Source organism: Trematosphaeria pertusa (genome assembly GCF_010094035.1).
Source record: "Trematosphaeria pertusa strain CBS 122368 unplaced genomic scaffold BU26scaffold_1, whole genome shotgun sequence".
NCBI lineage: Eukaryota > Fungi > Ascomycota > Dothideomycetes > Pleosporales > Trematosphaeriaceae > Trematosphaeria > Trematosphaeria pertusa.
This window is the reverse complement of record NW_022987212.1, coordinates 411151-432480: the sequence shown is the minus strand read 5'-3', so window position 1 is coordinate 432480 and position 21330 is coordinate 411151. Positions and strand designations below refer to the sequence as shown.

The 21330-nt window shown below is 55.2% G+C and overlaps 9 protein-coding genes across 9 annotated transcripts; 5 read left to right on the top strand and 4 right to left on the bottom strand.

Annotated features, from left to right (window-relative positions):
* The first annotated feature begins 89 nt into the window (after positions 1–89).
* On the top strand, positions 90–1349 carry BU26DRAFT_512609 (uncharacterized protein). Its single transcript, XM_033827417.1, has one exon. The coding sequence runs from the start codon at positions 105–107 to the stop codon at positions 1149–1151; it is 1047 nt and encodes a 348-aa protein (XP_033690647.1). The 5' UTR covers positions 90–104; the 3' UTR covers positions 1152–1349.
* Positions 1350–1397: 48 nt separating this feature from the next.
* On the bottom strand, positions 1398–2198 carry BU26DRAFT_412523 (V-snare-domain-containing protein; the record flags this gene model as incomplete). Its single annotated transcript, XM_033822975.1, has 3 exons — positions 1398–1901; positions 1963–2076; positions 2136–2198. The coding sequence occupies 3 exons, from the start codon at positions 2196–2198 to the stop codon at positions 1398–1400; spliced, it is 681 nt and encodes a 226-aa protein (XP_033690646.1).
* A 498-nt stretch (positions 2199–2696) lies between these two features.
* BU26DRAFT_415441 (60S ribosomal protein L35) lies at positions 2697–3176 on the top strand (the record flags this gene model as incomplete). Its single annotated transcript, XM_033823114.1, has 3 exons — positions 2697–2761; positions 2819–2971; positions 3035–3176. Coding segments are annotated over 3 exons (360 nt in total), but the record flags the coding sequence as incomplete, so codon positions are not given.
* A 695-nt stretch (positions 3177–3871) lies between these two features.
* On the bottom strand, positions 3872–6209 carry BU26DRAFT_536132 (Phosphomevalonate kinase; the record flags this gene model as incomplete). The annotated part of the gene is made up of 2 exons (XM_033831330.1): positions 5555–6209; positions 3872–4997 (listed from the first exon to the last, which is right to left on the bottom strand). The coding sequence occupies exons 1-2, from the start codon at positions 5827–5829 to the stop codon at positions 3872–3874; spliced, it is 1401 nt and encodes a 466-aa protein (XP_033690644.1). The 5' UTR covers positions 5830–6209.
* Positions 6210–6702: 493 nt separating this feature from the next.
* Positions 6703–11505, top strand: BU26DRAFT_4926 (uncharacterized protein). The gene is made up of 3 exons (XM_033826124.1): positions 6703–6764; positions 6843–10652; positions 10702–11505. The coding sequence occupies exons 2-3, from the start codon at positions 6882–6884 to the stop codon at positions 11356–11358; spliced, it is 4428 nt and encodes a 1475-aa protein (XP_033690643.1). The 5' UTR covers positions 6703–6764; positions 6843–6881; the 3' UTR covers positions 11359–11505.
* BU26DRAFT_512605 (N-alpha-acetyltransferas-like protein 15) lies at positions 11369–14617 on the bottom strand. The gene is made up of 5 exons (XM_033827416.1): positions 14310–14617; positions 13433–14263; positions 12246–13385; positions 12091–12189; positions 11369–12034 (listed from the first exon to the last, which is right to left on the bottom strand). Exons 1-5 carry the CDS (start codon positions 14389–14391, stop codon positions 11652–11654), a joined length of 2535 nt encoding a protein of 844 aa, XP_033690642.1. The 5' UTR covers positions 14392–14617; the 3' UTR covers positions 11369–11651.
* A 252-nt stretch (positions 14618–14869) lies between these two features.
* On the bottom strand, positions 14870–16465 carry BU26DRAFT_512604 (uncharacterized protein). Its single transcript, XM_033827415.1, has 3 exons — positions 16319–16465; positions 15687–16270; positions 14870–15640 (listed from the first exon to the last, which is right to left on the bottom strand). Exons 1-3 carry the CDS (start codon positions 16325–16327, stop codon positions 15079–15081), a joined length of 1155 nt encoding a protein of 384 aa, XP_033690641.1. The 5' UTR covers positions 16328–16465; the 3' UTR covers positions 14870–15078.
* A 133-nt stretch (positions 16466–16598) lies between these two features.
* On the top strand, positions 16599–18180 carry BU26DRAFT_471314 (Arginase/deacetylase). Its single transcript, XM_033825376.1, has 2 exons — positions 16599–16980; positions 17029–18180. The coding sequence occupies exons 1-2, from the start codon at positions 16846–16848 to the stop codon at positions 18106–18108; spliced, it is 1215 nt and encodes a 404-aa protein (XP_033690640.1). The 5' UTR covers positions 16599–16845; the 3' UTR covers positions 18109–18180.
* Positions 18181–18380: 200 nt separating this feature from the next.
* On the top strand, positions 18381–19480 carry BU26DRAFT_512602 (uncharacterized protein; the record flags this gene model as incomplete). Its single annotated transcript, XM_033827414.1, has 1 exon — positions 18381–19480. The coding sequence occupies exon 1, from the start codon at positions 18492–18494 to the stop codon at positions 19476–19478; it is 987 nt and encodes a 328-aa protein (XP_033690639.1). The 5' UTR covers positions 18381–18491.
* Between the last annotated feature and the right edge of the window lie 1850 nt (positions 19481–21330).

The window sequence follows — 21330 nt, the reverse complement described above, 5'->3', positions numbered from 1 at the left end:
GGTGTTCGAGCTATGATCTCACATGCCATCGCTTCGCTAAGACTTGCCGCCAAGCCAACTCAACCAGAGCTCGACTCGACTCTCCGCACCGCACTTCCATCAACATGCTACAACCCCGAATAGCATCGCCCTTGGGGCGCACGCTCCTCAATGCCTCCTCGATATGTCTTCGGTCCCACCATCGCGCGCTCAACGCCCACCACCTCCCAGTCCAATCCTTCACCTCCGCAGCCGTCCTCCGCCAGCCCACCCCCTCCTCCAAACAAGCCCAACAACAACCAGAGCCCTCAAAAGATGAAGAAACCTTTGTCCCCAAGCCCCTCGGCCGCCCTATCGGCTTTTCCCACCCCCCGCACCCGGGTGACAACACCCTCCCCGCGCTCAAGCCCAACTACTCCGGCATGACGCTCTCACAACGCAACCTCGCTAAGCGCGCTGACATCGTCGAGAAATGGGGCACCAACTACTTCCGCGACTTCAAGAACATCCGGAAATACCGGTCAGGGAAGACGTTTGTCGCGAACCCGCGACTTTTCAAGAAGGAGGCGGCGCTGTATTTTCCGAATCTGAGGGGCGAGACACTGCAGGAGAAGGGCGTGGATACGACACAGGTGCTCAGCGGGAAGGTTAGCGTGGTGAATCTGTTTAGTAGCGCGTGGGGAGAGGCGCAGGTACATACGTTTACGGGGAAGAGAGCCAACCCGGAGTTGCATGAGCTGCTGCAGCAAAATCGGAACGTTGCACAACAAGTGGATATCAACGTGGAGGAGAACAGCATGAAAGCCTGGATTATTGCGCTGTTTCAGTGGAGGTTGCGACGGCAGCGGCGGAAGGATGATTGGGGCAAGTACTTCGTCATACGGAGTGGAGTGAGCCAGAAGATTAGGGAGACGATTGGGTGCCTGAATGGGAGAGTGGGTTATGTTTATCTTCTCGATCAGGATTGCAAGATAAGGTGGGCAGGGAGTGCGGATGCGGAGGGCACGGAGGTTCAGGACTTGACGAGGGGATTGAAGAGGTTGATTGAGGAGGCTAGGGCGGGCGCGACGAAGACGAGGTCAAAGATTCCAGTCAAGACTGGAGAGGTGGGAGCCGGTGCGGAAAAGGATGAGAAGGGGTTGCCTATTCCGGTACCGATTGCTTTCAAGTAAAAGAAGATTGACCTGCTTCTCAATGACGGGAGGCTTGACTAGTGTACGTTTGGCTGTACAAAAGTGCTCCACAATGCTGGTTGGCATCCACTGATACCAACTCCCCCGTCTAGGGAGATGTAGACATAGATGTACAATATAAACAGGTAATGCGCCTGTTCCTTCCGCATATTCATACCCAAGACGTGCAACTTAATGGATATCCCCCAAACGCCGAACGCTAAAAAGACTTGATAAGAAAATGGGTCATCTGAACCACAGCAACATGAGAAAGCAGAAAGCAATGAAGCCCCCAAGTATAATTCCATCCCTCCTCTTCTTCGCCCCAATCCTCCCTATCAGACCATTAATTCCCGGAACCTGACTCGCCGCGCCCACTATCCTCCGATTAATGCTCGCCAGCGTCTCCCGCTGGACCCGAAAATTATCATTCACGGCGTATGCCTGGCTTAGCACACTGTCCGTCACGTTGTGCGTGTTGTCGATGCGCTCTCGCTCGTCGAGCATGTATTCTGCCTCCGCGGTGTTGGGGTTTGCAGACCGGTAGGCGTCGATGTCTGAACGGACGTTGGAGAGCAGGTTTGCTTTGTTGCGGGCGTCGGTAATGTTGGACTTGAGGCGAGAGAGCTCGCGGCGGTGGTCTGAGAGGATTTCACGGTGTCGGGCGAGGTTGTTTTGTTTTACGGCGGAGGAGGAATGGGCGGATTCAGAGTCGAGGAGCCGGGATAGTTGGGCTACAAGGGCTTCTCTCTGGGGACGTGTGTTAACAAGTGAAACCGTGGTTACGGTGGGAAAGTGATGGAGGGGGTACCTTTTCGAGGACCTCTCGGAGTTGTGATTCGGTTCGTATCTCCTCTTCTGAGGGCTTCGTGGGTATGTTTGCCGTCGAGGCATACTGCGAATAGGTGTGGAATAGCGTCTCTGTCTGCATCCCTCGTTAGACGGCCAAAGACCGAGCAACTCCGCCGGACCAGTGTTGCATACCTGGGTCTCTAATGATCGCGCCTGTTGGCGCAGTTGCGCCCATCCGCCGCCTGTAGAAGACATGTCAGGTTGTGGGAGTAGTGGATGGGTTGGCGTGTGGAAATGCCAGCCTGGAGTTCTTCGGTCGTGATCGTACGGACCGCGGTCGCACCTGCGCCTGCGCCTGCAACGCAATGCCAAGGCGCGCTCGGACCAGGCGACCGGGGCTCGGGATTCTCCGTAAGCGAGCTCCCACACTGGATTCTTCGAACAACCTCAAGCCGTCGACCACACGCGATCTCCAATCGACACCACCGGGTCTAACTAACAGTACAGTCAAGATGGTACGTCTTATTTTCCATTATTCTAGTTGCGACCGGTGCGCACCATGCACGCTCTCTGTCTTGCGGTGTAGAGAGCAAGAGTGTGCGTGCTCGTTGCAGCTCCGCAAATTTATTCTCTTGTGTCGCTGCACAAAAACTAGATCGCTAACTCGATGCCCGCAGTCGTCTTCCAAAGTCGTACGTTACTTCCGCCGTAAACTCCTCGCATCGCCCGATTTAATACTCACAACCGCCGCAGAAGACCTCCCAGCTGTGGAGCAAGTCGAAGGATGATCTGAACAACCAGTTGCAGGAGCTGAAATCGTGGGTTATCCCGGGGACAATGGGGCAGGACACGGACAAAATGCTGACGGATTGAAGGGAGTTGATCCAGCTCAGGACCAGCAAGGTCGCTGGAGGTGCTTCGACCAAACTCACCCGCATCCACGACGTCAGGAAGGGCATTGCTCGCGTTCTGACCGTCATAAACGCCAACCAGCGGGCGCAGCTCCGTCTCTTCTACAAGAACAAGAAGTGCGTATTTTCACTTCCGTCCGCTCCCGGATTTTTGCGGGTCAAGAATCTGACATATCCCAGATACATCCCGCTCGACCTCCGACCCAAGCAGACGCGCGCTATCCGCCGACGGCTCACCAAGCACGAGGCCTCGCTCGTCACCGAGAAGCAGAAGAAGAAGCAGATGCACTTCCCGCAGCGAAAGTACGCCGTCAAGGCATAGGCGGCCGTTACTAGGGGTGTTCTCTTTTCTTCCTTTACTACCTGAAGCATTGCATTGCCGGGGCTTTTCCAGCTAGCGCTCACCAATGTACCCTTATACCATCCTAAAAGGAGAGGAGGTGATGCGGTGGGCCAGGAACGGGGCGATCTTCTACGGAAATGGGTTGGCGTCCATGTCAAGATCAATATGAACAAAAAGTTAAAGCCTGCATCTGCTGCGCCCGGTGGTGCTTGTAGTGACTTTGGCTCTGGTTTTCGCAGCGACTGAATCTACGTTCTAACTACGATCAGACAGGAACCCCTCATGAAGCAAAAGAAAAGGCAGACAGAGAATGTCCCAAGGCTAAAGAAGGAAAGAATAACACTATCATCTACGTCAAAATGCCCAACAGAGCGACATGAGATCTCCCTGATCTTTTCAATTTCACGCTTCGGTCTAGGATGTGGTTAAAGTAGTATATCACGCTCTCGCCCTCGCATAGCATTCCAAACCTCCCCCCCCGCCAGCTCTCGGAACACAACTCAGAACGGCACACGTCAGGCTCAATGCGGTATATATTTTTATTTTGAGGCTTGCACCTCCGCAAGTCCTCGAGTAGGCAGATACAGATCCGCTTAGCATTAGAAGTCATTAATCTCCGCCCACAGTTCAAAGTCTCGCCAGGCTTAAACCCCCAGGACCTGATCTTGCTTCGCTCAAGTTTTTATCCATTCCTTGTAGATGGCCGGATCCTCTTGCTTCACGCCCACCATCTCCTCCCGCACGCCAATGATCCCCACCTTGCCAATCTTCACGCCTTCTTCGCCCTCGTCCTCGCCCTCGACCTTCCATCCTGCCAGCAGCTCCTCCAGCTCGAAAAGAACCTCCACCTTGTCCTCGAGCAGAAGCACGATGGCATCGTACCCGCCGGCTCCAGGCACCACGCCGCCAATCACCCCTGGCACGCTCGAGCATGCGTCCAGCAGCGCTGTCTGCTGTGGCGGCTCGATGGGCACGCGCGACGCAACGCTCATCTGCCTGATGAGCGTCCTATTCTCGCCAATAATCTGCCGCAGCTTCGCACACTTCTCGCTCCCCTCTCCATTCTCTGCGTCTGCGGTCGCAAGCCGCGTGAGCTCAGTGGCAAGCGCCTCATTCCCCTTCTGCAGCTGGCCCCAAATCCTCTCCGCCTCCTCCCCGTTCTCGGCCCGCCACTTCAGCACCTTCTTCACCATGCCGGGCGTCTGGCTGCCGCAGTCGACGTCGCACATTACGAGGCGCAGGCCCGTTGGCATTTTTACGGCGGCTTTGCGGATCTCAGTGTCCCAGTCTGAGCCCTCGACGAGAGCGCGCAGCTTTTTGGAGAAGTCGGGGTTCCCTGGCTCGGGGAGAGAGGAGAGAACGGAGGGTGAGAAGCGGCGGTAGAGACAGGAGCCGTAGACTGCGCTGGCGATGTCGAAGCCAGAGCCTACTTTTCCCTGGGCAGCGCAGTGCGAGGCTTGGGACAGGTTGTGCAGGATGCGGAGGCTGGCTTCTGAGGCGAGGTCGAAGTGCGTCTGGGGGAGATAGTAGCTGAGCAGGGCGGCGGTAAAGGAGGTGACCAGTGCTGCTGAGCTGCCCAAGCCAGTCTTGTGGGCTTCGGATATCGTCACGTTGAAGTTGAGGAAGCGCGAGGTTGGAGACGGCGCGGTCCCAGGGTTGGAGTAGTAGGCTTGGTCCGCGAGGATGGATATCGAGCTTGGGGAGATGGGCATTCCGGGAAGGAGCGTGGAAACGTAGGTTAGAGCGTATGTGAGCGCCGTCTCGACGAAGGGGTTCTTGTTGAGCTTGTCATCGTGGGAGCTGCGGAGGTGTGGGAGTAAGTGAGCGCTCCCAGGGAGAGGTGTCTAGACTCCAAGTTCAAGTACAACCTTAAGGTTAAATAGAAGCGTGGATAGCAATACAAATATTGGTAGTACAAATATTGGTAGTGAGTTCGTTGAACAGTTGGATACCTGAGACGCGATGTATGACATACAACTGATGTAAGGACTGCCAAGACCTGGGGAAGAACAATGACAAACTAGAAAGTTGGGAAGAATAGACTGTGCAGAGTAGGATTACAATGCAGCCGGAGAGGACATGTCGTGTCTAGCATCCATGGGCGGCCAGACCGACGTCCCCTCCAACAACGCCCACTAGTCCACTGGTACGTTTGATCAGGCCATGGACAGACACTGGGGGCCTGAACAGAACCAGTCCAACCTCCCATTGACGGTACTCTGCACTAGAATCCGGAAAAGCGGAAGTGATAGAAAAACGTAGTAGAGAAGTGGCAAGCATCGTGAGACAAAATATGGAATTGACTAAAAATGCATGGCGCGAATACCAGAAGTAGCGAATAAGTAAAGTACACTTACGCCCTCAATTGCGTGACAGCAATGCCGCCACCGGCCTCGGTCAACCGATACCCATACTCCCACGCCGCTTCTCTAAACTGCGGGCTCCTCACAATAATCTCGCTGAGGGTGACGCCGCTCTTGGTCCGGATCGGCTCAATCTCGACATGTATCCGAGCGTCGAGGCCGAACACGAGCGCGGTGTATTTTCGGTCGAGCACCAGGTAGCCGCCGGCGACGAAAACCTTCCCCGGCGCAGAGACGGCCTTGGGCTCGAGAGCGGGATTGGAGCTCATGGGAAGCGAGGTGGGTGGTTATGAACGGTTAAGGGGTGTTGGTCAGACTGCTCGTCGCGAGGATCTTCGGGTGGGCGAATGACGGGTGGTTGCGTTCGCGAGCGGCGGCGGATGCGAGGCGCCGCGACAAAGGCCGCAGACGCAAACGTGACCAGATGTACGGAGCACCCACTGGACCAGTCTCCCGCCTTCCTGCGCATCCCGAGGACGCTCGCACGTGCAGATCCGCGCTGGATATGCTGGTTGCTAATGCGGCCGGTCGAGGCTGGGGACGCTTCCCGCTGCGCGTAATGCAATTGTAATGCAGACAGCCTCTGTGCAGTCAGCTGCCCTCGCCGCTCCCGTCGCTCAGTCCCCTTGGGTGAAAGCGTGAAAGCGCAAGGCGGGGTGCAGACGCGCAGCCATCCGCAGCCGGTCCTTTATCGCGGAGGAGTCATGACGGACCCCTGAGCGCCGGCGAAAGGACGCGCCCCGTCGCCGACGCTCCATGACGCCGGAAAAGCCGAGTGCGACCAGAGGCCAGCCGGTGCCGCGCTGGGGCTGGGTGCGCGTTTTAGCCAGCCCCCAAGCGGCCTAGCGTCGTCAGCACGAGAAAAAAGACCGGCATGGCTAGCGTGCAATTTGCGCTCAGGTAGTGGTGACGACTCCATTGACCACCAAGCTCGAGAAGCTTCCTTTTCCTTTTCCACCGTGCGCAGGCAGCTCTCGACGGACCTGTATCTCCAGGCCAGCTTGCCTTCTGCCCCCATTTCTTTCCTTCCGCTACTTTTAGGATACCTTACTTTTCCCTACACGCCTGATACGGGACGGCACCGCGCCATATCCCCCATTTTCTTATTAGGCCTCACCTTCTCTATACCCCCCCTTACAGCGCGTTCTTTGACGGCACGTGTCGTCAAATGAACCTGCAACCTCGTCGCGCCCTGAGAATAATAGTACGCCACCCATTCCGCCATCCCGACGAGAATCCGCGTCGTCCCAACGGGTGGACGAGCCCATGCTGACTTTCCCAGTCTCACCCTTCCAATCCGAAGGGTTCCTCCATCTCCTAAATGGTCTTTAAGAGCTTCCACCTCGCGCGTCAGAGTCTTGCCAAAGGCTTCACCCACGGATATGCTCAATCAGTAGTCCTCGTCTCCCAGAACAACCCGCTCGCCTCCCTCAACCAGGACCGGTTCCGCAAAGCCGGCGCAAAGCAGACCCAGCATGCTTTTGCTTCGACATCTACCACCAGCGCTATAAAGGCGCTTGGTGGCTCCGAACATCACGACTCTGGTCTAGCTGCCTACTATGCCGCGTGGCAGAAGCACCAGCGCGTCGAGGACAAGGAGTGGTCGCAGTTCCAGTTCCGCAAGCTCATTGAGTGGAAGCCTCAATCGACGACCCCGCGAAGCCAGGTCGAGGCAAAAGAGTCGAATGCAGTAATCGAAGAGTCGGATGAGCCGGTCGAGGCTATCCCGGCGCGTGCCGGCGTCAGCCGCGCATACAGCACAAGCCAGGTCGATGACTTCAAGAAGGTTATCGGTGACGGAAAGGCGGAGGAAATTGCGCTCGCGCAAGTTGATGAGGCGATTGCAAAGGAAGCAGCTAAGATCAAGGCCGAGAATGAAGCCGCTGCGGCGCGGGTTGAGCAAGAATTGTCTCCCATCGAGGAGGCCCGATCAGAGTCCCCTGCTACCGTGTCAGAGACTCTTGTGAATTCCGCCACCCTGAGCCGCGTCGACTCAACCGTCGCCACGAGTCCCATCGAAGCCTTCGACGAGCACACCATACAGCTTCAGCGGCTCGTTGAAAAGCGCAGCTATGCTGAGATTCCCGCCGTCTTCGAGTCGATGCTCCGCTCTGGCGTTCAGCCGTCGGTTACTGCATACAATGCGCTCTTGTCCGCTGCTATCAACCTCCCAAAGACAAAGCATCAAGTTGTACCCAAAGCCCTAGATGTCTACTCTGATATGCTCCGCCGACGTGTCACCCCCGATACTGCGACGTATACCGCGCTTCTTGAACTCCTTTCCAAGCGATCGCTGGAAGTGGTGTCCATGAAGCAAGGATTAGAGGAGAAACGACTGAGGTATGGCGGAATGGAAGAGGAGGGCCGGTTCATGCTTCACTCGAATGAGACCGAGTATGCCATCCTTTCCGAGGATGGGTCCCTTGCGATCGCCGCTAGACTTTTCGATGCCGCCATCAACGTCGAATCTGGTCGCAGCTTCTCCGAGAAGACCTACCGTATGTTGGTCACTGCTTGCGCTGAAGGCGAACGCGTTGAAGATATGGTGCGGATCTTTGCACACATGGAATCTCGAAGCGTGATTCCAGCGGCCGATATGTTTGTGCCTATGATCCACGCCTTCGGAAAAGCTGGCGATCTGAGGAGTGCTGTAGAATGCTACGACGAGTACAAGGCCCTCGCCATTTCGCACGACAACGGAGACATCCAGCTATCCCGGAAGGACAACGACGTCTACGCCGCGCTAATCCGGGCTTATGCTAGCTGCGACCGAATTGAGGGAGGACGAAAATTCCTCTCCAAGATCGAAAAGGCTGTCGCTGCTCCCGAGGATGTCGCCTCGGTCCGTGACATCGTCAGCTTGAAGGCTTTTGTGCCGGAGTGGCTGAAGAAGGGTGCTTTCCACGAAGCATTCGCCCATGCCGCCGAGGAACTAAGCCCGCCGGCACGTCACCTTGCAATGGCAGCTATCTGCATCAAGGCAGCTGATAGCAACGTCGTCGAAATCGCCACCGAAGCCTTCGATGCTCTTCCCGCCGAGATGGATCTCTCCCGTCCAGCTATGGCTATGGGGGCCATGCACATCCGCAACGGGAACATTGAGGCCGCCGACATCTTCTGGAGGATGCTTGAACTTTCGCCGACCAAGCCCGACTTCATTGAGCCTACCGCTATGCATAGCATTGCTCTCATCGGTAGTGGTCAAGCCGAGCGCGGCCTTCGCCAAGGTCGCCAGATGTTTGCTCGCATCCGCGACTCCCAGTCGGGCTCTAACCAAGCTAAGATGGAGATCGTTGAGCACATCGACGAAGCCATCGAGGTTATGGGTCAGTTCATGATCAAGCGAGGCATCATTCTTCCACCACGTGCCAGCATGGAACTGATGTGGACTATGATTGAGAATGGTGGCCTCGTCACCCCGGTCGCCCACCACTTACTTGTTGGTATGGGACCTGAGGCTATTGCTCAGCTCAGCTTCGAAGACATTACGCTCCTCATGCAAGTCCAATCCGGAATCATTCTCAACACTGCCGAGGTTGATGTTGCTCACGCCGCCCGATTTTCCCATCTACTTGAAGTCATTACATCGACAGGCGCGCCCGTGAACAAGACAACATCCGGCCTTGTGGAGAAGGTTTTGGTCAAGCTTGATCGAGGAGACCTCCAGCACCGCTGGTACAATTACAAGCACCCGGCTCCGGAGCCAATCTACTCTCCCGCACCATTTGCGGCTTATCCTGTTCAACAACCCGCGCCGGCTGCACCTACGTTCGAGGACTCCTACGATCCGTATGCTGCTACCACCGACAACAAGGGATCAGTCACCATCACCGAGCTGCTTGAGAAGACCCATGGTCGATCCGCTTCGCACCTCAATGAGGCGTTGATGAAGTTCAAGAACATGCGCCGCGCAGGACGGCATCCTCGATTCTTCACCTACGCTAAGCTCATCTCCGCTGCCGCCAAGGAAGACCGCTTGAATCTCGCCCATGACATCCTCAATCTCGCCAAGCAGGACGTTCCTCTGCTGCCCCAGTACCGCATCGTGCGATATGGCTGGGTCACTATTCTGGATGCTATGGTTGCCGCCTGCCTGACTACCGGTCGACGCGATCTCGCTGCCCAATACCACCAGGATTTGCTCGATATGGGTGCTGCTCCTACGGCTAACACTTTCGGTCTGTACATCACTACGCTCAAGGAGTCCACGAAAACCTTTGACGAGGCCACCGAAGCTGTCAAGATCTTCCTCCGCGCCAAAGCCGAAGGTGTCGAGCCATCGTCCTTCCTCTACAACGCTCTGATCGGTAAACTTGGAAAGGCTCGCCGCATCGACGACTGCTTGTTTTACTTCTCTGAAATGCGCAATCTCGGCATTCGACCTACCAGTGTCACCTACGGCACTATCGTTAACGCACTCTGCCGCGTCAGCGACGAGAAGTTCGCCGAGGAGCTCTTTGAAGAAATGGAGAGCATGCCCAACTACAAGCCCCGTCCTGCGCCGTACCACAGCATGATGCAATTCTTCTTGACCACTAAGCGCGACCGTAGCAAGGTTCTGGCCTACTACGAGCGCATGCGTTCAAAGCGTATCGAGCCAACTACGCACACGTACAAGCTCCTGATCGATACCTACGCCACGCTTGAACCGGTCGACATGGAAGCTGCCGAGAACGTGCTTGAGCAGATCCGTCGAGCCGGTGCCGTTCCTGAGGCCGTTCACTATTCGTCTCTGATCCACGCCAAGGGCTGCGTCCTCCACGACATGGAAGGCGCGCGGAAGCTCTTCGATACCGTCCTCGCCGACACCCGCGTCCGCCCTCAGGCGTGCCTTTACCAAGCGCTCTTTGAAGCGATGGTTGCCAATCACCAGATCGCCGACACTGAGGCCGTGCTCAAGGACATGCGCGCCCGTGGCGTCGAGATGACTCCCTACATCGCCAATTCTTTGATCCACGGCTGGGCCCTCGTGCACAACATCGAGAATGCAAAAACGATCTACGAGTCCGTGCCCGAACACAAGCGCGAGCCCAGCACTTACGAAGCCATGACGCGAGCCTTCATGGCCGTCGAGGACCGCGCATCTGCCATGGCTGTCGTCAACGAGGGTCTGTCCCGCGGATACCCTGCTGCCGTCGCAGGCAAGATTCTCGAGCTCGTGGGAGGTGGCCGTGCCGCTCCCGCTGCCGATGCCGTTGCCTAAACGCGATGCATCACTTTCGTTCCGATTTACTTCGATTCGCATATGCCTCAGTTTTAGAACATCTCGTTTGCATATCTCCTTTGTAATCTCGCTTTTTTCGCAACGGCCACCACCATACCAAACCATTTGCCCCTGCATATACGCACCTCGGACGTTTTCGCGATGCCCTCCGATGACGTGCTCGCAGCTGGGCACCCTCCTTCCCTTTCCCTTCGACCTGCGTGTTTTCAAAAGAAAAGTCGCTTTTGCATGTCTCTCTTTCCTTTGTAAAAGCGACGGCGTTTCTGGCAAACCTGGGAGATATCCGCGTAATCAATCGCACGGGAGCTGGTGGGCCGGCGGATATTGGCTGGGTGGGATGTACCATAGAGAAGTGAAGGGAAAGGGTTGCTGTTTTGGTGTTTTCGAAGGTGTGTCTGGGTTATTTGCATTGCCGCGCGCTGTTCTTGATGTTACGACGTGTACAATACCCTGGATATACCATCTCCTCTCTAGACAGGTTGGTGGCTGGGCGGTTGGCGAAGGTCTGCATACGGCTTGGGGGTTTGGGCCTGTGCGGATAGTATATTCAGAAAGGAAATACAAAACATTGTAATATTATGCCTGTCCTCCCGTCTTTCTTGTGTTGGATCACCGATGGCGATTAGAGCTACTAATCCTGAAAACAAACACGCCTTCGCAAATATCTATTCGAACTTTTGTTGGATGTAAACACCTAGTACGACCTCGGCAATAAAAATGCCACCACCGCTCGCAAATGCACATGCATCATCTACCCATATCGCTAAGCGCGCAACGCGCCGCATACTCTACAAGAGAAAACGCAAAGCACATACACACATGGCCCCAACCCTAGCCCCACCAAACCCACCCCAGCAGCGAAAGACCTCACCCTGACTTCTTCTTGAACGCGGTGGCTTCGGGCCACTTCTTCGCGGCCGCTTCCCGATACGCGTCCACGGCTTTCTCATCGCTCTTCCACCCGTCAAAGATCTTCAAACCTTCCGCGCCCTGCTCCATTGTGATATCGGGAAGGTCGAGCAGTTTCTGCAGATCGGCTTCGTTCTGAGATTTCGTGTTTGGATCGAGGTGATACCGGACGCTGTATCCACTCTGCAGATGAGCCGGGCTTTGAGAGTGCTCGTCCAGGAACTTCTCATTGTGGGTCTTCAGAGCTGCAGCGTCCGCGTTGAGTGGAGGGTTCGCGAAGTGTTGCTTTATCGCCTCTGCTGTAACGCCCTTGAGCGAGTCCTTGCCAATCCCCTTGGTAACTATGACAGTGTTAGTCGCTTGTCGGTGAGTTTGTGTCGCACAGTGGGTAACTTACGGAAGGCATGGAAAAAGAAGGCATTATAATGGCACTTAGGATCCATTGGATCAATTGCTTGTGCTGCAACAAGGCACTTTAAAGCGAGCAGAGGCTTTTCTAGATGAACTTGTGAGCGTTCTGTTCGTGGTGGAGATGGAGTGTATAAGTCATACTTCGTCTGAGATATACTTGGAAGCCAAGGTTTTGCGCCTCAATGTTGCGAGGGCTAAGCTCAAGAAGCGGGGTGAGGTATCTCATCACCTTCTCCAGTGGCTCGTTGGTTTGCAGGAGCTTCTCTCCCTTCGGGTCAGTGTCTTCCTTTTTGGCCTCGCCGTCAGATGCGGCAGCCGTTGGCTTCGCGGCAGCGGCCGCTCTCTTGTCTGCTTCAGCCTTCTCGGCCTTTTCTTGCTCTTTCTTCAGCTTCCTTTGTGCCTTCTTTCGTTCCCCCGCATCGAGCTTGGCTAATTCGGGTCTGCCGCCTGTATGAGCCAGGTCCGGGTTGTCGAAGAGTTCCAGGTAGATCTTGATCGCGGACAACGCGGCGCGTGTGAAGAAGGGGTGATCTCGGAGGTGATCTTCCCATCTGACCATGTCAATGTAAGCCCGTATCAGCCCTTTTCGTAATGAAAAGCCGTGGAAATCGAACTGATCTTCTTGCCATGTGTCAAAAATGTCGGCCACGGAGGTGAATCGCTTCAGTGCGAGACCATACAAGCCCCGCCGGAGGTACGCCTCGCCATCTTCTAATAGGTACCACATGCATTGCATGTCGTGAAGATCGCCGAGCGGTCCCCCAACCGTCTCATTGCGGGTGAATTTGCTCATCGTATCCAACGCCTTGTCATTCTCGTTGTTCCGGAGCTGATATTTTGCGCATTTAGTATTGATATACCGGTCTTTCAAGTCCAGTTCCCGTGCATGATTGATCGTGTCCGCTGCTTTCTCTGTGTCACCATAGTGCTTCCATATCCGAGCCTTGATCTGGTTGTAGTCGACGGATTTCGGGTCCATCTCGATTAAGCGATCAATGTACTCCGTGGCTTTCGCAAGGTCGCGGCTCAGGGCGTAATTATAATGCTGAGCGAGAAAGTATAGGACAGACTTTTCGAAAATCTCCGATGTTTCCCCATTCACCTTTCCCTCGGTCGACCCGTTCATCGTTTTCTCAGAGGTGTATCCGAGTACCAGTTCCTCGATGATGGATTTCTTTTCAGGATCGGTGTACAAGGCTTTGATGTTGGGGAAGGTCGAGGGAACACCTTTGTTCAGCTTTCTCCGCAAATACTGGTCTGCCACGCTCCTGAACGCGTCGCCTATACCCCGTCAGCGTTCCGTAAAACACTTTCCCCGATTTACCCACCTTTCAGGAAATCCAACGGTATTCGCCTTGCAGCGTCGTTCCTCTCGCTCTTGCTAGCGTAGAACTCGTAGAGGGTGGAAAGCTTCTCTATGGATGCGTCATCGGACCTGTCTAGGCCAAGAGCCTGCTCCAGCCCCTCATAGTATGCCCTGTACTCGCTATTTCGGTCAAGCAGAGCTCGGTATGCCTTCTCCGCCTCTTCTTTCCTTCCCAGCTGCAGCAGGTATTTGGCATTGAGCTCCATGACGGCAGTCCGGTCGAGGTTGTGTTTTATTATCCCATCCAGATGTTTCAACGCCCTCTCAACGTCTCCTGATTCCGCTATTATCGTGTTCTTGTAGATCACGGCTTCTGAATGCTCCAGGTCGGTCTTCGAAGGAGGGGTCTTCAGCGACTCCTCGTACGTTGTGAGAACGCGCTCAGCTTGTGCGTAGTCACCAGAAAGATGATACGCTATGGCTAGGCCCGTCCAATTCTGCCTTATCTGCGGCCGCGCATTCAGTATGGTCCGCCTGCTCTCGATGTACCCTTCGTAGTCTCGGACCTGGCATTGGAGGTTGGCGAGGTCGCGGAGGATGTTTTGCGAGTCTGGCTCTATCCTGAGAGCAAACTTGTATGCCTTGATAGCCTCCTCGTAGTTCTTCACGGACCGCCAAAGCAGCCCGTAGACGTGCCAGCAGACGTGCGATTTCATGTCGTTCTTGAGCGCAAGTTTGCCGAGAGCGAAGGCCTCGTCACCTTGGCCCTGGGAATTGAGGATGAGGGCCTTCATGGCCTGCGTTTCGCCATGGTTGGGGTGCTTGCGCAGGATCTGCTCTGCGGCTTTGAGGCCTGTTGCGTGTTAGAGACGACGGCGTGCAGTGAGCACAAGGCTTACCCTTCTTATATTGCTTGTTCTCATAGTTTTTAATCAGACCGCGGAAGAGCGAATGCTCTTTCGTGGGTAACAGCTGGGGCATGGCGGCGGGTGTCTCTTTCCGGGCGTGGAGAGCTGCGGGCTTGCGCCTGTGGACTGTTCAAGGTGGACTATTAGCACAGGTAGTGCAGCCGCTGGCGCTGCAGCGAAGTGGACGGAAAGAAGCAAATTGACTATTGCGAAATTGGAGTCATGTCGAAGCTGGAACCAAAGCGAATGGGCCGGTGACGCAGGATTGGGCCGCGTGTGAGAGCTGCGCGGCTTTGCAGTGAGCAGCTGTGATTTTCGAAGTCGCGGGCCAGCAACCGCCGAGCTAGCGCCGACCGGCATCTCAGCACGTGCCAGGGTGTATGTCCACCTGGGCACTCCCCAGGCAGGAGGATAGCACGGGAGCTCCTGAAAGTCCCTGCATTCATATTCGAAGCGCCCCTTTCGTAGCCACCCGGCCTCGACCGATTGGCATCAACCAGAACTATGGCATTCCACACAAATGTCCAGCATTACATTTACTGTCTGGAGGACATCAGTAAGTACAGACCAAGGTCGTCGACCACGTCTATGCTCTAGCTGAACAACCACGCGAAGATGCCAAAACGCCGGCGGTGATGTACGATATAGTTTATAATCAGGCCATGAGACCTATAATACAGTATCCAGCCAAACAAGCCCGTCCACCGTGCCGTCTCATAGCCAACTCCAACGCATGTGTAGGCCTTCCAGCGGGCGGGATCTAACTCTTGGAAAGCCGACCAGATCGGCGCTTCCCGGTCGTGTCTTCGCTCTTGGCTGGGTCCTCCTTCTTCCCCTTCCGTGATGTTGCATTGGCCGCTTTCTTCTGCTTCTTCGGTGCAGGTGTCTCCTCTTCCTCGTCATCGACTTCATCCTTCTCATCCTCATCTTCCTTAGCAGCCTTGCTCTTCCTCTTGCCACCCTTCTTCGCCTTGGGCGCTTCCTCTTCCTCTTCCTCCTCGGCGCCATTCGTATCCTCCGAGACATCACCGGCAACAGCGCCAGTCTTCTTCTGCACGCTGGGCACGACAGCCGATGTCCGTCCGCCGACCTTCAAGAATGTGATCTTAGCACCGTTAGGTAACTTTCCCCCATTCTTCTTGCCCTTGTCCCATCGATGCTTCATCAGCCAGTCTTCAGGGAATCGCTCGGACTCTGCATTCGCGTCGACCGCCGTTTTGCAGACATACATCATTGCGTCGTGGAGGCGCTTCACTTGCTCGTCGCTGAAGGTGTTGCTGTACTGCTCGGGGTGGAGCCGAGCTTGGTACATGATCTCGTCGCTGCGGGGCGTAAGCATGCAAGACAATGAGCGATATAGTAACTTACCCAACCCAATTTCCGATGCCGCTAATGTTCGCTTGATCCAGTAGGAGTGCCTTCACAGGCACCTTCTTACTCCTCAGCTTCTTCGTCAACCACTCCACCGTCAACACGTCAGGGTCGAGCAATGGATCGGGCCCGTTCTCCTTCAACGGCGTTGTCTTCCGCATTTCCTCAGCCTTTGTGTCTACCAGCCTGATCCTGCCTAGCCTTCGCGCATCGACGAAAGCAACCTCGCACTCCGGTTCTCCTTCCAGCACTAGAATGAACTTCCAGAACTTGGGCGGCCACTGATCTTCCTCTCCCTTGCCGGGCCGGTAGTACGCGGTCGCATCGTTTGAGAACTTCATCCAGCCAGACATTCCAAAGTGCATGAGCGGATGCGGCGCAGAGTCCATCTCGAGCCAGAAATACTTTCCTTGCTGACGGGCGTCGATGATCTTCTTCCCGGTCATGGCTTTTTGGAAGGCATCCGCTGAAGTCCCGACTTTGCCATAGACGATGTTGTCTTCTTGAGTCTTGACAGACCTTACCATCCGTCCGACGGCATGCTTCTTCAGGAAGTGCACGATGCGGGCGACTTCCGGGAGCTACGACGCGTCAGCTGAAGCTCTACTCCCACCGACATTTGCGCGTACCTCTGGCATGGTTGCTATATGCGTAAAGCGGCGCGACTCGTTCAGGATATGTGATAACCAAGTAGCCAAAAGCGTCTATAGCTAACAGGCCGATGTAGAGGGAGTGGGAGACGGGAATTGACGATGCAGAGCGAAGGTGTGATGGAGTGAGGTTCGGAGGCGTCCAAGCTTTCGAGTCACGACGCGATGTCGCGCTCTCACGGGACGTCCGAGTTCCGCCCCGCGTCATTGGTCACATCTCCCGCACGTCTCTTACGTCTTGCCGACATCGAACGTCGTCCACTTTGGCAAAGATCATGCCTAACGGCCCTGCATCTCCAGGGCTGCTTGACGCTTCTCATGCTCGCAGCAGGATGGACCTTCCGATTCGGGGTTCCCCACCAACGGCATCGATGTCGGAGCTACTAGCAACAACGATAAGAGCTGTTACATAATTCGCGCCCTTTGCTCGATTTCATCGACAATGAACTTCAACCCCTCTTTTCCTTTCCTCTCTTGCTTCTACGCTTTCAATCCCTCCTGTCAGCATGTTGTGGCGTTCGATTGTACTCTCTGCTCTGTTTCTGTCTGTTGCGTTCGCACATTCAACCTATCATGTAGACGAGCAAGAACCCATTGCGCAAGAGCGTCTAGAAGAGCTTGAGCGGAAATGGGGCATTGATGTGAGTGCAGCTCAATACTACCAGACTCAATTGCTGATTCAATATTAGTGGGGTTTCTCTGGTGTATCAACATTTGCCCACCTCCCGCACATCCGCTGCCTGACACATCCCGAAAGAGCCTACGACATCGGCATTATAGGCGCTCCTTTCGACACAGCAGTCTCATACCGGCCGGGCGCACGCTTTGGTCCCCGAGCCATCCGCGCAGGTTCGTCACGACAAACGTCCTTCCGAGGCTTTAATCCGCGAGCCAACCTCAACCCGTACACCTCATGGGCGACAATTGTAGATTGCGGAGACATCCCAATCACGCCTTTCGATAATGCGCTCGCGCTCCGGCAGATGAGCGAGGCATTTCAAGAGCTGGGCAACAGAGCGCCGACTACCGAGGCGCTAGCGTCTTCAACAGGATATTTGCATAGACCGAAGTTGCTCACGTTGGGTGGAGATCATAGCATTGCGCTTCCAGCTCTGCGGGCGCTGAAGCAGATCTATGGGCAGCCGATTGCCGTAGTGCACTTCGATGCCCATTTGGACACATGGCATCCAGCGAAGTACCCGTCCGCATGGATAGACCCAACCGATACCTCTACGCAGTCCTTCTTCAATCACGGCAGCATGTTCTGGATTGCGGCAACAGAGGGTCTGATTGCGAATGGCTCGTCTGTTCACGCCGGGTTGCGCACGCGTCTGTCTGGAGACGAGCCGGAAGACTACGCTGACGACTCAAACCAGGGTTGGATTCGCATTTCAACCGACGACATTGATGAGATTGGAGTCAAGGGAATTATATCATCGATCATGGAGCGTGTGGGTACCGAGATGCCAGTCTATCTCAGCATCGATATCGACGTGATTGATCCTGGTATGGCGCCCGGCACTGGTACGCCGGAGCCAGGAGGTTGGACGACGAGGGAGCTGATTCGGATCTTGAGGGGAATTGAGGGTATGAACGTCGTAGGAGCAGACATTGTGGAGGTTAGTCCCGCGTATGACGGCTCTGCGGAGACGACCGGATTGGCAGCTGCGCAGGTGGCGTATGAAGTCTTGACGAGCATTGTGAGGAAAGGGTTGATTGAGCAGGCGAAGACGGGAGAGAGCAAGGAGAGCGTCCGGGACGAACTGTAGACTAGGAGCATGCAACACCACAAAGATAGGAAGATCCTACATCTAGTAGAACCAGAAAATCTTCAAGATGCCAAGACACTTTCATACTACGTCATGATTTCAGCCACTCTGTCACAAGCAAGGGATGCTCAAACAAACTCGTAGGCTCGACAGGTGGAAGTCAGGCCCGCGAGATACTTACCTACCTTTGCTGTCAAAGGCTAAGGCTTCATCCATGGAGCATTTCGCGCCACATCCAAGATCAACCTTTGAAGGGTATGTAATCCTCTTACGCCAGCAAGTCTTAGCTTTCAACTGCAGAAAGCTCCCTCTAAAGGCCTCCAGCGGGTAAAGACCTAAGACATGCTCGTGTTAAGTTCTCCCCAATCTAAGACGTCTACTAAATGTACCGCTACCTGTGCAGATACTACTCCAAGTTCGACCTACCATCTGGCGCTCACATCGCCCTCGTGATATGCACCGTCCCCGACGCAAAGACGCGTCCACACATGGTGTCCTTTACCTACTACCCAGCAAGCGGCTCGCCCATATTCCAGCGCGAGCACTGGGTCTCCGCCATCGAACGCACAACCACAGGTCCAGGCAACGCCTTCGAACTACGCATCCCCGACATGGGAACCATGGCCGTCGACGCCGACTCTACAACGACATACTCCCTCTCCTGCCCCGAATGGAGCCTCTCAGCCATGACCGGAAGCCACACGCCCTGGCACCCGCGCAAGAAAACGCCCGAGGGCTGGCTCGTCCGGCTCCCGCTGCCCCTGCACTGGCACGTCCACAGCCTCTCCTCGCCCACAGCCTTCCAGCTCGACATCCCGTCCCTCAGACTCCCGCGCGCCGACCGCAAAGGCCGCGCGACTATCCACCAGGAGAAGAACTGGGCGAGCAGCTTCCCAGCAAGCCATATGTGGATCCAGGCGCGCGACGGCGAGAACGAGCGCGGCGTGTGTCTGGCGGGCGGCAGGATACTAGGCATGACGGCGTATATGCTGGGCTATCGGTCGAGGGATCTAAATGTCGATTTCGTGCCGCCGTTCGCGCTGGCGGTGCTGGGCTTCATCTCGCCGTTCATGTCTGTTGATGTCGACTACGCGAATCGCGCGTTCGAGATCAGCGTTAGCAATTTGTTCTACAGGATCGATTTGAAGGCGAGGGCGCCGAAGGAGGGAGGCTGGTTCGGCCTGGGGAGTCCGTTTCCGGAGGGGCATCGCCGCAATTTTTGCACGGAGAGCTTTTTGACGGAGGTTGAGGTTGCGGTGTTTCGGCGGGGTTGGTGGGGCTGGAGCGAGGTTCGGAAGGAGCGGTTTGAGAATGCGAGTCTGGAGTTTGCGGGAGGGTATTTTCCTGAGAGGGGAGAGAAGAGAGAGTAGCGTATAAACGGTGTTTTGTTTTGGTTCGGCGATTATGGCGCCGTCTTTCAGAAAATGTGAAGAAAAAAATTCAGAAACATTTTGCTCAATTTAGAATCCGTGTGACCCCAGAGAGAGCTCGACAGCACCACCTTGCAGGCACAGAATCCGAGCAAAAGACTGTAGGTACATGCCGCCTATGGCTTATCACCCTCTTGTGCGTAATATGTCGTTCGGTGCGGACAGAAGAGGTGGCACTACAGCCTACGGGTCCTTGGGTTGCAGTGAGGTGCTCCAGATATACGACGTGCGCAACAGCTAGCCTAGAGGCCTTCGCAGGTGCGTACAATGGAACGTATAATGGATAGCTATACGAGTGATTTGTCTATCTGCTTCCAACCAGCTCCAGCAACGCTCTTGCAGTAGAGAATTCTCCTCGCCCTCCGCGGGTACAAATAAGCAAGCTTGCTCACCTAGCTATACGTTCTATTGTACACACCTGCGAAGGCCTCTAGGGTAGCTGTTGCGCACGTCGTATATCCGGAGAAAAAGTAAACAGCCTGTCTGAGATGCCCATAGCATGCCGCAATTGAACAGCCCAGAACCTGCGCTCTGCTTGTGTGCGTCTCACTCCCACCCACAACCCATCGAACAAACAATAAGCCAAGGTAGCGAACGGAAAGGATCTCTTCCTCAACTTGTTACCAGCGGCAACAGAGTCAATGAAAAAAGGTCGCGTCAGCCGGAGGTAGTGCGAATACCGGCGACACTGTGGCCTCAACTATGAGCAAGCCCAGTGAGAGGAGACCTGGGTTCAAAAATAGGAATAATCTTGATATGTCCCCGTGGGAACGTTTCAGAGATTAAACTGCTTGGATGTTAGCGAAGGCCAGAGGAGTAGAAGAGGTCAGAATGCTCACCTGAAAAGAACAGATACTACACTTGATCTAAGCCAAAAGGCAAAGAGAGCTGTTCGAGGTAGGAGGGGCGGGGGGAGGGCAGGCTTATATAGACGGTGGGAGCAGGCCCGTGCCCGCGGCGCTAGCTTAGCGAGATCACGGGACCGATCTGCTGCCTGTGCAAATGGTCCGTGGTGCAGCTGCGGGCGTTGCTGGGTCGACCGGCAACTTCACCCGTCGCCCCTCACCCGCACCAACATAGACGGAAAAGCACGGCTGAAGGAAGGATATCCACGCATTTCGGGGCAAATTTGCCGATGGAAACGCTGTCTATCACCTCGAGTAGCTCATTATGACGCAGTGATATCGATATCACATCGTGGTAGGGACTTCGCCCACAATGCCCACAATGCCCGCAGTCCAGAGACCCAACGCCTCCTGCAAAATCTTTACGTCATTCTGGTGCGTTCTGTTTACGAAATTTTTGCGGACCACCTTTGGGTGAGTCGCAATGGCTCAGTCGCACCCGCTTACGTAAGTCACCAGAGGCAGCCTCGCCCGCCAACCTTGGCTCTTGCGGTAGGGAATTCTCCGGATCTCAGAGCTCGCCGTACGAGTAAGTAAGATTACCGCTGTGAATTATACGTCCTACCGTACCCATCCGCGAAGGCCTCCAGGGTAGCTGTTACGCACGTCGTTCTATCCGGAGAATTCCACACCGTGAGAGCTTGGAAGGCCGGAACCGCGAGCCGTATACTTCCAAGGGGCACCATATTCGACTTCGGGTCTTCGGATGACGTATCTGCGCAGTGCAAAGGGATTGATTTGGCCCTTTCCCAACCCCCTCGAAGGTCTTCAAGCTCGATAATGTCTCGCCCACGGCACGCAGACACGGTGGGAGTATTATGTTATAATATTTCCCATTACATTCTATACACATTAGAACATCTCATCTATGACTTTTTCGCATATCG

Coding starts and splice junctions, on each gene's coding strand:
- BU26DRAFT_471314 (XM_033825376.1), top strand. CDS start 16,846: ATGTTGTGGCGTTCGATTGTACTCTCTGCTCTGTTTCTGTCTGTTGCG. Junction 16,981..17,028: donor AGCGGAAATGGGGCATTGAT/GTGAGTGCAGCT, acceptor ATTCAATATTAG/TGGGGTTTCTCTGGTGTATC.
- BU26DRAFT_512605 (XM_033827416.1), bottom strand. CDS start 14,391: ATGCCCCAGCTGTTACCCACGAAAGAGCATTCGCTCTTCCGCGGTCTG. Junction 14,264..14,309: donor GAACAAGCAATATAAGAAGG/GTAAGCCTTGTG, acceptor AACACGCAACAG/GCCTCAAAGCCGCAGAGCAG. Junction 12,035..12,090: donor CTTCTTTTTCCATGCCTTCC/GTAAGTTACCCA, acceptor ACACTGTCATAG/TTACCAAGGGGATTGGCAAG.
- BU26DRAFT_512609 (XM_033827417.1), top strand. CDS start 105: ATGCTACAACCCCGAATAGCATCGCCCTTGGGGCGCACGCTCCTCAAT.
- BU26DRAFT_4926 (XM_033826124.1), top strand. CDS start 6,882: ATGGTCTTTAAGAGCTTCCACCTCGCGCGTCAGAGTCTTGCCAAAGGC. Junction 10,653..10,701: donor AGGACCGCGCATCTGCCATG/GCTGTCGTCAAC, acceptor CTGCCGTCGCAG/GCAAGATTCTCGAGCTCGTG.
- BU26DRAFT_512604 (XM_033827415.1), bottom strand. Junction 15,641..15,686: donor GGCATCGGAAATTGGGTTGG/GTAAGTTACTAT, acceptor TACGCCCCGCAG/CGACGAGATCATGTACCAAG.